The sequence below is a fragment of the Strix aluco genome, unplaced genomic scaffold, assembly GCF_031877795.1.
Source record: "Strix aluco isolate bStrAlu1 unplaced genomic scaffold, bStrAlu1.hap1 HAP1_SCAFFOLD_108, whole genome shotgun sequence".
Taxonomy (NCBI): domain Eukaryota; kingdom Metazoa; phylum Chordata; class Aves; order Strigiformes; family Strigidae; genus Strix; species Strix aluco.
In genome coordinates, this window is record NW_027436603.1 from 96,503 (window position 1) to 108,063 (window position 11,561).

The 11,561-nt window shown below is 37.8% G+C and overlaps 1 protein-coding gene across 1 annotated transcript in view; it reads left to right on the forward strand.

Moving 5' to 3' along the window:
- Positions 1-11,167, forward strand: part of LOC141919050 (E3 ubiquitin-protein ligase UHRF2-like) — a 76,505-nt gene extending 65,338 nt beyond the window's left edge. The window contains exons 11-15 of the mRNA XM_074814048.1: positions 2,601-2,738; positions 3,600-3,723; positions 4,092-4,252; positions 6,518-6,616; positions 8,334-11,167. Coding sequence (XP_074670149.1) covers positions 2,601-2,738; positions 3,600-3,723; positions 4,092-4,252; positions 6,518-6,616; positions 8,334-8,480 — 669 coding nt within the window. The 3' untranslated portion in view covers positions 8,481-11,167. The remainder of the gene's footprint in view (positions 1-2,600; positions 2,739-3,599; positions 3,724-4,091; positions 4,253-6,517; positions 6,617-8,333) is intronic.
- Positions 11,168-11,561: the final 394 nt, after the last annotated feature.

Sequence of the window (11,561 nt, forward strand, 5' to 3'; positions counted from 1 at the left end):
TTACCAAAGGCAAATGTTGCCAGACTAACTTGATCACCTTTTGCAACAAAATAACATCTTCTGTTGACATGGGGAGAGCAGTGGATGTTGTTTACCTGGACTTCAGCAAAGTGTTCGACACTGTTTCCCACAGCCTTCTCCTGGACAAACTGTCAAGATACAGACTGGATGGGTAGTCTGCAAGGTGGGTAGGAAATTGGCTAACAGGCTGCCCTCAGAGGGTGGTGATCAGTGGTTTTTATTCAGGATGGCAGCCTGTCACAAGTGGGGTCCCCCAGGGATCGATATTGGGCCCCATGCTGTTCAACACTGTGGTGAGTTGACCCTGGCTGGCCATCAGGTGCCCACTAAGCTGCTCTATCACTCCCCCTCCTCAGCGGGACAGGGGGAGAAAATAAGATGAAAAACTCATGGGTCGAGATAAAGGCAGTTCAATAAAGAAAAGAAAAAGCCATGCACGGAAGCAAAGGAAAACAAAAAGCTTATTCTCTACTTCCCATCAGCAGGCAGTGTCCGGCCACTTACTGGGAAGTAGGGCCTCAGTATGCATAGCGGATGCTTAGGAAGAGAAATGCCCTAATAACTCATGCCTCCTGCTCCTCCTCCTTTCTCTTAGCTTCTATTGCTGAGCACAATGCCATAGGGTCTGTTCGGGTCAGCTCTCCTGGCTATGTCCCCTCCCAACCTCTTGCCCACCCCCAGCCTACTGGCCTTTGGGGTCAGGGTGTGGGGAAGTGGTTGGAGAGACAGCCTTGATGCTGTGTGAGCACTGCTCAGCAGTAGCCAAAACACTGGTGGGTTATCAACACCTTTCTAGCTACCAATACAAAGCACAGCACTATGAGGGCTGCTATGGGGAAAGTGAACTCCATCCTAGCCAGACCCAATACAAACATCTTCATAAATGATCTGGATGATGGGACTGAAAGCACCCTCACCAAGTTTGCTGATGACAGTAAACTGGGTGGTGAGGTGAACACATCAGAAGGGAGAGCCATCTTACAGAGAGCCCTGGACAGGCTGGAAGAGTAGGCTAGCAAGAACAGTATGAAGTTTAACAAGGACATGTGCAAAATCCTGCACCTGGGTCAGAATAACAAAAGACCCCAGTACAGGCAAGGATCTGTGTGGCTGGGGAACAGCCTTGCTTAAAGGGACCTGGGGGTCCTGGTGGACAAGCCGAACATGAGCCAGCAGTGCACCGCTGCAGCAACAAAGGCAAATCAGATCCTGGGCTGCATCCATAGGGGCATTACTAGCATAGATAGAGACTTGATCATACCACTCAGCGCTTGTCAGGCCATACTCTCTTCACGAGGAGCCACATGGAAGAGACAAGGTGCAACAAATACGAGCTGCACCAGGAGAGGTTTCATCTTGATATAAGAAAGATTTTTTTTTTTTTACAGTGAGAACAATTTTGCCAGCAGGGACAGGGAAGTGATCTTGCCCCTGTACTGGGCACTGGTGAGGCCGCACCTCGACTACTGTGTTCAGTTTTGGGCCCCTCACTACAGAAAGGACATTGAATTACTCGAGTGTGTCCAGAGAAGGGCAACGAAGCTGGTGAAGGGTCTGGAGCACATGTCGTACGAGGAGCGGCTGAGGGAACTGGGGTTGTTTAGTCTGGAGAAGAGGAGGCTGAGGGGAGACCTCATCGCCCTCTACAGCTGCCTGAAAGGAGGCTGCAGAGAGATGAGGATGAGTCTCTTTAACGAAGTAACAAGCGATAGGACGAGAGGGAATGGCCTCAAGTTGTGCCAGGGAAGGTTTAGACTGGATATTAGGAAGCATTTCTTTACAGAACGGGTTGTTAGGCGTTGGAATGGGCTGCCCAGGGCAGTGGTGGAGTCCCTATCCCTGGAGGTGTTTAAGAGTCGCATTGACGTAGCACTTAGGGATATGGTGTAGTTGGGAACTATCAGCGTTAGGTTAATGGTTGGACTAGATGATCTTCAAGGTCTTTTCCAACCTAGACGATTCTGTGATTCTGTGAATCATTCACTGGAACAACCTCCCCAGGGATGTGGCAGAGTCCCCATTGCTGGAGGTTTTCAAGATGTAATTGGACAGGGTGCTAGATAATCACATTTAGGCTCCCTTTCCCACAAAAGGTTGGACCAGATGATCTTTCAACGTCTCTTCCAACCTGGGCTGTATTATTGTATTCAGAGCAGTGATAGTAGAACACAATCTATAATAGGATATATTAAGTTGAATATGTAAGCTATTTTTGTGTGTGCTCACTGAGTCGATTAATTTCCTCACTCCTTCCAGCTCCCCTTCTGGCTTTTCATACATTTAATGTCTTCTCAGTATCTGGAATAAAGATGTGCATCTTTTAAAGCAGTATTGTATTTATCAAAATACAAATATTTCCCAACTGAGAGAAAAGATACTTTAAAATAATAACATATCACTGAAATTTCCTCTCTTTGCCTTGAGCCAATAAAGTATGACTACCTGTATGTGTTTGGCTTGTGGTAAAATAATGACTACCTAGCAGAATATCTGTTGAACTTTTGTGTAGAATTTCTTAAATGAGATTTGAGGATCTACTGTGATAGCAAAAACATAAACCTGCTGTTATTTATCCTTAGGTGGTAAAATATTGGCCAGAAATTGGGAAATGTGGGTTCTTAGTTTGGCGCTATCTTCTGAGGAGAGATGATATTGAACCCGCACCTTGGACTTCAGAAGGGATGGAACGGTCAAAGAAACTGGGTCTGAGTGTACAGGTCAGAATCAGTGTTCACAAAGTTGCTCTGATATTCTGTTCAAGTAAATGGAGTCTTAAATTTTAAAACTAGGAATGTGAGTTAAATTTAAGCCTCATTTTTCATATACTGCAATGAGGCAGGGTCTAATATAAAAAATATTTTAGATCATCTGTAATTTGAAAAACTATGATATTGGCAAAGCAGAAAGAATTGTGGATGAAGCTTTCTGCCTTAACAGGAAATTACTCTGTATATATGGATCAGAAAATTATTACTTTTGTGATATTATGAGTTTTTGTGAAATTATGAGTTTTGTGATCCTTACGCTGGATAAGATTTATAAAAGTAACTCTTGTAATAGTTGAGTCTCTTCTTAGAATTTAAAAAAACATATATGCTTTTATGTATTTTTCTCTAATTGTAACCTATGATTGAGGAACTATTATAGATAACATATTTCAGGCAGGGACTTTGGCACTGTGAAATTTGCGGCAGATGGGAAGAATCAAAGTAGTATTTTTTTTCCTCAGCAAACCAATCATTTCCTTTGGATGGGTTGTTTTGCTACATGACATCATCTTCAACTTTAGCTTTCTGATTTGTGTAGTTGTAGATATGTAGAGTTGTAGATATGGATATAAGGTGCCTTTTAATAAAATCTATTCTAGATCGGATCCTTTGACTTAACTACAGTTTTCTAAAAATATATTCATTTAAAAGCTTTCCTGTTTATATAGGGTTTTAAAAAAATATTTTGATATTCTTTCAATATGTAGTCATAGGGGTTTACATTCTTTTAGAAAATAGACTTGTCAGTATCTGGGAATTCCCAGATGCCAGTGGATTTTGTTTTAAATCTGTTTTTCGGGGTTTCTTTAGTATCCAGAAGGTTATTTGGACGCCATGGCTAGTAAAGAGAAAAAGGATAATGTTAAGAAGCAAACTGTGAAGCGGGAGCCAACCAGCCAGAGTAACGGAAACCAGAAAAGGACAAGTGATGATGGTATTTCTTTTTACTTCTTAGTGTTAGAGCTCTGTCAAGTTATAAAAGTTATATATAAGCCAATAGTATGAAAACTACAAGGAAGTTGGAAGTGTTAAGTGCTCAGTAATAAAATGGGAAGCTGGGGATCTTATGGTGCTGTTCTATACTTGTAAGGTTTCTTTTTCTTAAACTTCACAGAAAAATGAACAATCTTCTATGTAGTTATGATCTATAGTTCAAAATAAAGCTGGGCAATTTGAATCAGAGCTTTATTGCATCATTACATAGATGTGATTCATGTTTTGGCTTTCTAGAAATAATTTTGTCTTCAATTTTTAATAGTTCGGACTACCACTGTTACTGTATCTTGTCATAATTTTAAACAGGTATAGAGGAGAGTAAAAATACATCCAAAGCCATGAGAATGGGAGATGGAGGGAAAGGAGAGGCTTTCCAACTGACCCAGCAACAGCAGTGGCTGATTAAAGAAGACTGTATGAACCAGAAATTGTGGGATGAAGTACTTGCTTCTCTTAAGGAAGGACCAGTATGCTTGCAGCTTGCTTAAATTATTCATTTTTAACCTTTCTTTATATAGAGTTAGGAGAAATGAGGCTTTGTTAAAACCTAATTCACTTGCTTAAAATTGCTGAATACATACTATCTGTTTTAGAAACAGTTGATGGGGCATGTAATTTCATTCACTTCAGGAGATAGAAGAAATACTGTCATATTGAGACTTAGATACCAAATGAAAATATTTTTAACTCAAGTTTAGCAGATTATTCCACTAATTATAGAACTTTAATTATAGAACCTTAAGTAAAAAAGAGGAAATACTTCCCTTCCCCAGCTGTCAAGAAAATAGCAAGGATAGTTCAAGTTTGAAGACGCTCGTGGATTTTTTTTTTATTAGTCTCTGATGGAATATCCTCCAAAATATTATGCCCTTGAACATTAATTATCTTTACCGATGTTCCAATTCATAGTTATTTTAGCTGTTTTTCAGAAGAAAAAGAAATCAAGATATTAGAATGGTAAAGGACACCATCAAGTCAGTGAAAGAACAAAACATTAGATGGAGAATGGATGCCTAAAAATGAGTTTACAAAATCACTTTATTTGGGATTTGTGAGGGGCTATTTACTTTGCTTCTTTGACAGAAAAAGCATCCGGTAACTCCCTGTTCTTCCACTTACAGTACTACTATTGCTATAATACTACTGCACTTGTATAGGAGCTGATACTGTAAAGTTATAAGTTGTTTATCTGTGGGTTGTCCAATTAGACTTTCAACTCTTAGTTATGTGACAAAATACAGTAGATATGTGTTTCTACAGCAACAGAAAACAGTATCTTAAGAGAAATCCAGTTACTAGAAAGTTATTTTCCTATAGATTCCTGCCCATAATTTTGATTGCCCTTGGTGATAGCCATATAGAAATTTCAGTGGGAATCACACAACTACCATTAGATAGCTTCAATGAAAATATAAATCTTAATGCTTGAAACAACCTTTCCACTTTAATTATAAGTTTGGGGTTGAGATGAATCTGATATTATTAAAATTATTGAACTGTATTTTGAGTAACTTTAGATCTGGTTTTTTATACTTCTATATTTCAGTGAGCATGCTTGAGACTATTGAAACACCAGAGAATAAGGTCTCTGTAAGCATGCTTGTATGTGTAAAATCTATGGCACAAAATTCATCCCACATTCTTCAGAGTTGCTCTGAGAAGACTGAAAGACAGGAAAGTTCTTTTACCTATTGCAGAGTATTTCAGAGTGAGGACTCAAGAAACCAATTAAACACCTCCAGCAGGTACAGAAGTGAATTTCTTAGTGAAAGAGGTATACAGTACTTTGCTTTCCCTTTGCAGAGCAGCAGCAATCACTTATCCATCATGGATGTGCAAAATTCTAGCGATGATCCCTAAATACAGATATTAGCTTCCAAATTCTGACTTGTGCTAAGAACCAGGCATGATGGGCCCTCTGTTTTGTTTTTAATGACAATAATGTACAACCAAATAACCTTCAAAACCTTAGGTCTCTGTCTTCTGGAAAAGCAGGGAAATTAATTGTTCATGGACTTGCTTTCTAAATACTTTGTTAGCCACACTACTTCTCAGGGATGTGAAGGATAGAAGATGAGCCTTCCAAAAATTTTTAATGTAATAAACATAATTTATTAAATCTATACTTTGCACCAAACACAATAGAGGTTCACTTCTGAGGAAATAAGAATGAACAAGAAGCTGTGAACAATAATAATATAGGGAATGAGCAGAAGATAGGTAGAGGTAATAGCAGAGGGTGTGGGAATATCTTTATGTAAATGACCATGAATACAGGAGTAATGGTGGTAGGCTTTGGAAGAAAATCTGTAACTTGGACTGAGACCTGAAGATTGCACTAGAAAAGTCTCAGTGTAAGTAATCTTTGCAATGTCAAGCTGTTCTATCACACTGAATATTGGATTTAACAACTCCTAGCAGTTGTGTAACATTATTAGATTAGACCGTGCTAACTGTGAGTTTGGGAAGAGTAACAAGGATGTTAAATAAGTATCTCATGAATGTATCTCTGCATTTACCAAATGCTTTGAAGGCCAAATTTTTTACTCAATTTAGGTCTGTGAATTTGGCTGTGAATTTATAATTTAAATATAGGTAATAATTACAGTAGTTAGGCAAATTAGTTTTAAAAAAACCTTTAATAATTTTAAATAAAAATGCCCTATTTTGTTTGCATATTTGTGAATGTGCCTCTAATAGTTCTACTTTTCTCTCCTTTTGCCCTATACTAGAATTTCCTGAAGAAATTGGAACAATCTTTTATGTGTGTCTGCTGTCAGGAGCTGGTTTACCAGCCAGTGACAACAGAGTGCCTCCACAACGTCTGTAAAGTAAGAATAATCCCTGTATTGCTCTGGGCTGTGTTCTTGGCCCTGAGACACTGATCACCAAAACCAACATATATTTTAGGAAGACAATAATTATTGCCTAGCAGTCTGAGCAAGAAATGTAACATGCTTGCTTCCAGTTGTGTGGCTGCCATGTAATCATTCTTAATTTTATGTAAAAATTAGTGGAAATGTATTTAGTATAATTTCTTATAGATGCGATGTATCAAATTTATCATTCTGTTGTAATTAGTGGAGCTATGCTAGGGATTGGTTTGCTCCAGGAGCTAGATGTTGGTACAATAAGATTAAGTTAATTTTATGTAGTTAAGAAATGAGAATAGAGCAAGACTGCTCCTTCAAAGAGCTGCTTGTTACATAGAGGTAAAGTATTATGAGGGGGTTTATATATAGAGGGGTGGAAAAAACATGGAGAATGTTTAATGGCAACAACTTCAAAGCATAGAATCTGAAGCTATCAAAGACTAATTATAAAGTAACATCCAATTACTGTTTTAAGGTATAGACTGACAGACGGTGTTGTTGTTTGGGCAAAGATTGGGCCTCATAACGTTTTCATATTTAACTTATATGCTTGACTGTCTGCAGTCTGGGAAAACCAAAAAAAAGAAGGCAACATTAATAATCATCTTTTAGATAGTGTAGCCTGAATCCTATTTTATTCTACTCATGCCTTTGAGGCTTAAACACTGAGTCTTGTCATAAAGATGAAGTGGCTATGGATTGTTAGATAAAATGCTATACACCTGTATGTTCAGCTACATCTTGAAATGAAACTCTGGAATACAGCACTCAAACAGAAATGCTAGAAAGAAACTGCGGACTGATCCACAGGAATGCATTAGGGAAAACGAAGTATCTCAGTAGTAACACTTTTAATTCCTGACAAACTCAATGCTTTGCCTCCTAATCAAAAGATTTCTTTGGTTAAGTCCTTTGTGATGGGTTGACCCCAGCCAGCAAATAAGCACCCACAAGCCGCTCGCTCAATCTTCCCCACAGCGAGAAAAACTCATGGGTCAAGATAAAGACAGTTTAAAGACAGTGAAGAGAAAAAAAAGAAAAACGAAAAAAGAAAAAAGAAAAAAGAAAAAAAGAAAAAAGAAAAAAGAAAAAAGAAAAAAAGAAAAAAGAAAAAAGAAAAAAGGAGTGATGCAAAGGCATTCGCTCACCACCTCCCACAAGTAGACCGATGCCCAGCCAGTCTCTGAGCCATGGCTACTTTGGAAAGACCACCCCCCAGTTTTTATTGCTGAGCATGACGTTATATGGCATGGAATATCCCTTTGGTCAGTTGGGGTCAGCTGTCCCGGCTGTGTCCCCTCCCAACTTCTTGCCCGTCCCCAGCCTACTTGCTGGGGAGGCAGAATGATAAACAGAAAGCCTTGATGCCGTGCAAGTATTGTTCAGCAATAGCTAAAACATTGGTGTATTATCAACACATGTTTAATCACAGTTCTAAAACAGCACCATACAGGCTGCTATGAAGAAAATTAACTCTATCCCAGCCAGACCCAGTACATCATTTCAGTTGTAAATGCAGAAATATGGCAAGAGAACTCAGTAAGAACTTGCTGTTTCTGGAAATGTGGGAAATTTAATCTTTGGTTCCTAGTAATTGCTTAATTTTTGCTAGCTAAATTTTCAATGTAAAGCAAAAGCTGTAACACTTTTACTTCTTTGTCTTTGTATGCCCTAGAGCTGTTTACAGCGCTCTTTCCGAGCTGAAGTCTTTACCTGTCCTGCCTGCCGCTATGACCTTGGAAAGAGCTACACCATGGTTCCTAACAAGATATTGCAGACACTACTTGACCAGTTCTTCCCTGGTTACAGTAAAGGACGATGATGTGTTCAAATCCTTTCATACTTCTCCCATTGACTTTATAGACAGTAAAGGAGAATAAACATCTAAAAGTCAACAGTGAACTAGCCAGCTTGATGGAAGTGAATCTATTGTCACATTTTGAATCAGCTAATCCTCTTCCTCCCCATCACCATCTTTCTTCATGTAGTGAGAACTATAAATCTCTGCTGTCTGTAACATCAAAGGTAGTTTTGGTGATCTGACAAATAATTTTTAAAGGGAGGAAAAAAAAAAAAAACCAAACCAGAAGCTTTAGCTCTAAGTGGTGATTCCGAGCTGGTGCTAAAGTTATGATTTGTTTTTTTGTAACTACCTCAGGTAGAGAAAAAGAAATTGGGGGGAAGAAAAGTAGTTCATAACGTTTTAGCTACCCACTGCTTTCTTAATTTTACTTGTGTCTAGTCTATGTAATTTGATTCAACAAAAAAAGCCAAAAAACCCAAACACCCAAAATAAAACAACAAAAAACAAACAGCACTTAAATCAGTGAGATTAAAGAACAGCAAAATCTGCGTGTGCATAGTCCTTTTTTTGTCTTTCTTCCATTATAGTGTATTTTTTTGCAAGAACAGGCTGACTTTTATTCTGTTTTTGTGAGCTTCACTGTGCTTTTTCTTGTATCTTATGCAAGCTGACTACTGAGGACTAGTGAACAATATGAATGCATCGTTGCTACAGTAGTGTAAAGTGATCTGTGGTTTTTTGCACTTAGTGGATATTCAAGACAGTAGTTGTGTACAAAAAATTCATATAAAAAAGCCACTTCTGTATTAGTTTAAAATGTATGCTTTTAGTAGATCTTGTATCAGTGGCAATAAATCTATACAGCATTGAGGACAGTGCTAGCTTGAAAAGGGTTTAAATTGCTTCATATGGTGACCTGAAATTTTATATACAATATATACCCCCAAAATATACATTATTAAATATTTTATGATTCAGAAATGTTGCTAATTTTGTGGGTTTTGTATTATCCAAACTTGTAAAATTATGACATTTAAAATTAAGATACTTTTTTCAGACCACAGAATATTTCCTTTAGGCAGGCTTCCTATTCTTCAAACTTGAGTCTTCATATACCTTCATTCATTCATCAAGAAAACAGAAGAATGCTTGTCCCAAATGAATTTCTAAGCCACCATGCCCCCCCCCCCCCCCCACCATGCCTTAAGAAAAAAATCTAACCTGATTCAGGGTCTTACATATCAGATATATATTTCTCCTGTAGCAGTGCTTGTGCTACAGGTGCAGCTATTCAGGCCTCTGCTTGAGACAAGCACAAGTAGCCCTAGCTCTGTATACCAGAGCAGGAGTCCTGCAACCTGCTGCAGGAGAGAGCCTTTCCTTCCCGTTAGCATTGTATGTTGTGGGATCCCAGCACAGTGATCAGTAAAAGGGTTGTGTAAGTAGTCATGGTGTGGTACCAACAGTGTATAGTCTACAAAGGAGATATGCCATGATGTTGGAGGGAAATAACAACCAGATATTATTTTTTTGTGTCAATTCTCATTTCAGACCTTTGAAATACTATTTATTGTTTACTGTTGAATATTGTTTGAGGATGCATTATATCAGTAAGGTATTATTATTGTTTTGTTAATAGTTTTATGTAAAGTGATAATCCCCTTTTGAGTGCTTTGTCTACATGTACATTCATATTGGAGAAGTATGTGCACATTTATGATGACGTTCTCTGATTCAAAACCTTGCCTTCACCTCTGTAATGAATCAGACAAATGTAATTGCTCTTTTTTTTTTTTCAGTTAGTTTTACCTAAAGAATTTCAGTTACACTGTACTAATGCATGATGCTTTAATGTTGGTAGCATCTTGAATCACATAATATTGAAGGCACGCATTGTTGAACAACTCAGAAGTTAAAGCTTCAGCTTTTGATCTTTTTCTATACTTACTAGGAAATGAAGTTTCAGGCACTGTGCAACAACCGTATTAATATTAAGCATATAGTTTGAGAACTGTAGACTGTTTCCTAAGTCCATAGATTTCCCAAATTGTAACCCAGTGCTTTTTATAGTGAAAATTACACCTTTGCGACCAGCACATGCATCTGTGTAATATGCACCTACCAGAAGTCTACAGTATTTTATACCTTCTGATGGCCTTTGAATTGGTAAAAAGCTACCAAACTGAATTGGTGGGGTAAGATACTATAAATGCACCATTTTATTAGAGAAGTCTTATCAAAACTGCTTTGGAAAAGGCAGCTTTTACTCTAGATCCCTGAGTCTTAAACGGAGGTTGGTAACATTCATCAAAACACAAAAATATCTAGAAAATATAAATCTGAACTATTCACCTTCTCTGTTAAATGTTTAGCAAGAAACTGTTCTAAATATTAACTTTTATTTTTCTTACTCAGAACAGTTAGTGACTCTCGAGTACTAGCGAACCTAGCTTCCCCCCTAGTCTATATTAATTCAGTGAGTTTACTTTTAATCTACCACTTGTCACAAGGTTTAAGGCCAACTGTAGGAAGTTCCTAATTTTTTTTTATGGTTTGGGCTTAACTATTTTTTTCAGACCATTTTAATGACTTAAGCACAATTGTTTGTAATGAACAGATTGACAAGATTTTGCATAGTTGGTGGCAACTGAAAACATGTCCACTGCTTTCACCTATATTAAAAGTCCAGTTTGTAGTCGTATTTCACAATTTTGTAAACCCTTAGTGCTATACCAATGTCTATTAAATGTCTTTTTCAATATTATTGAAGAAGTCTAAAAATCTCTAATGCTGAATCTCTCTCTGTATACAACAATGGCTTGGCTGTTTCCTGTTACTTTCATATGATGGTACAACCTCTGTCAAATTAAATTCCCATCGGAAGACACTAAGTAGGTAATGAAGAATTGCAACTCCAAAACCTTTACCATAAAGGACACAAAAGTAGAATAGTTAAAATAGCTCTATTAGTACAAGCCTCATTTTTGTCACTTCAAAGAAAGCCCCCAGGCATTCATGTGTCTGTATACCGTAAAGTTCTAGTGATTACTGTTTGGATGATGTAAAATTGTGCAGTCATTTCTCCACTCTAAATATTAC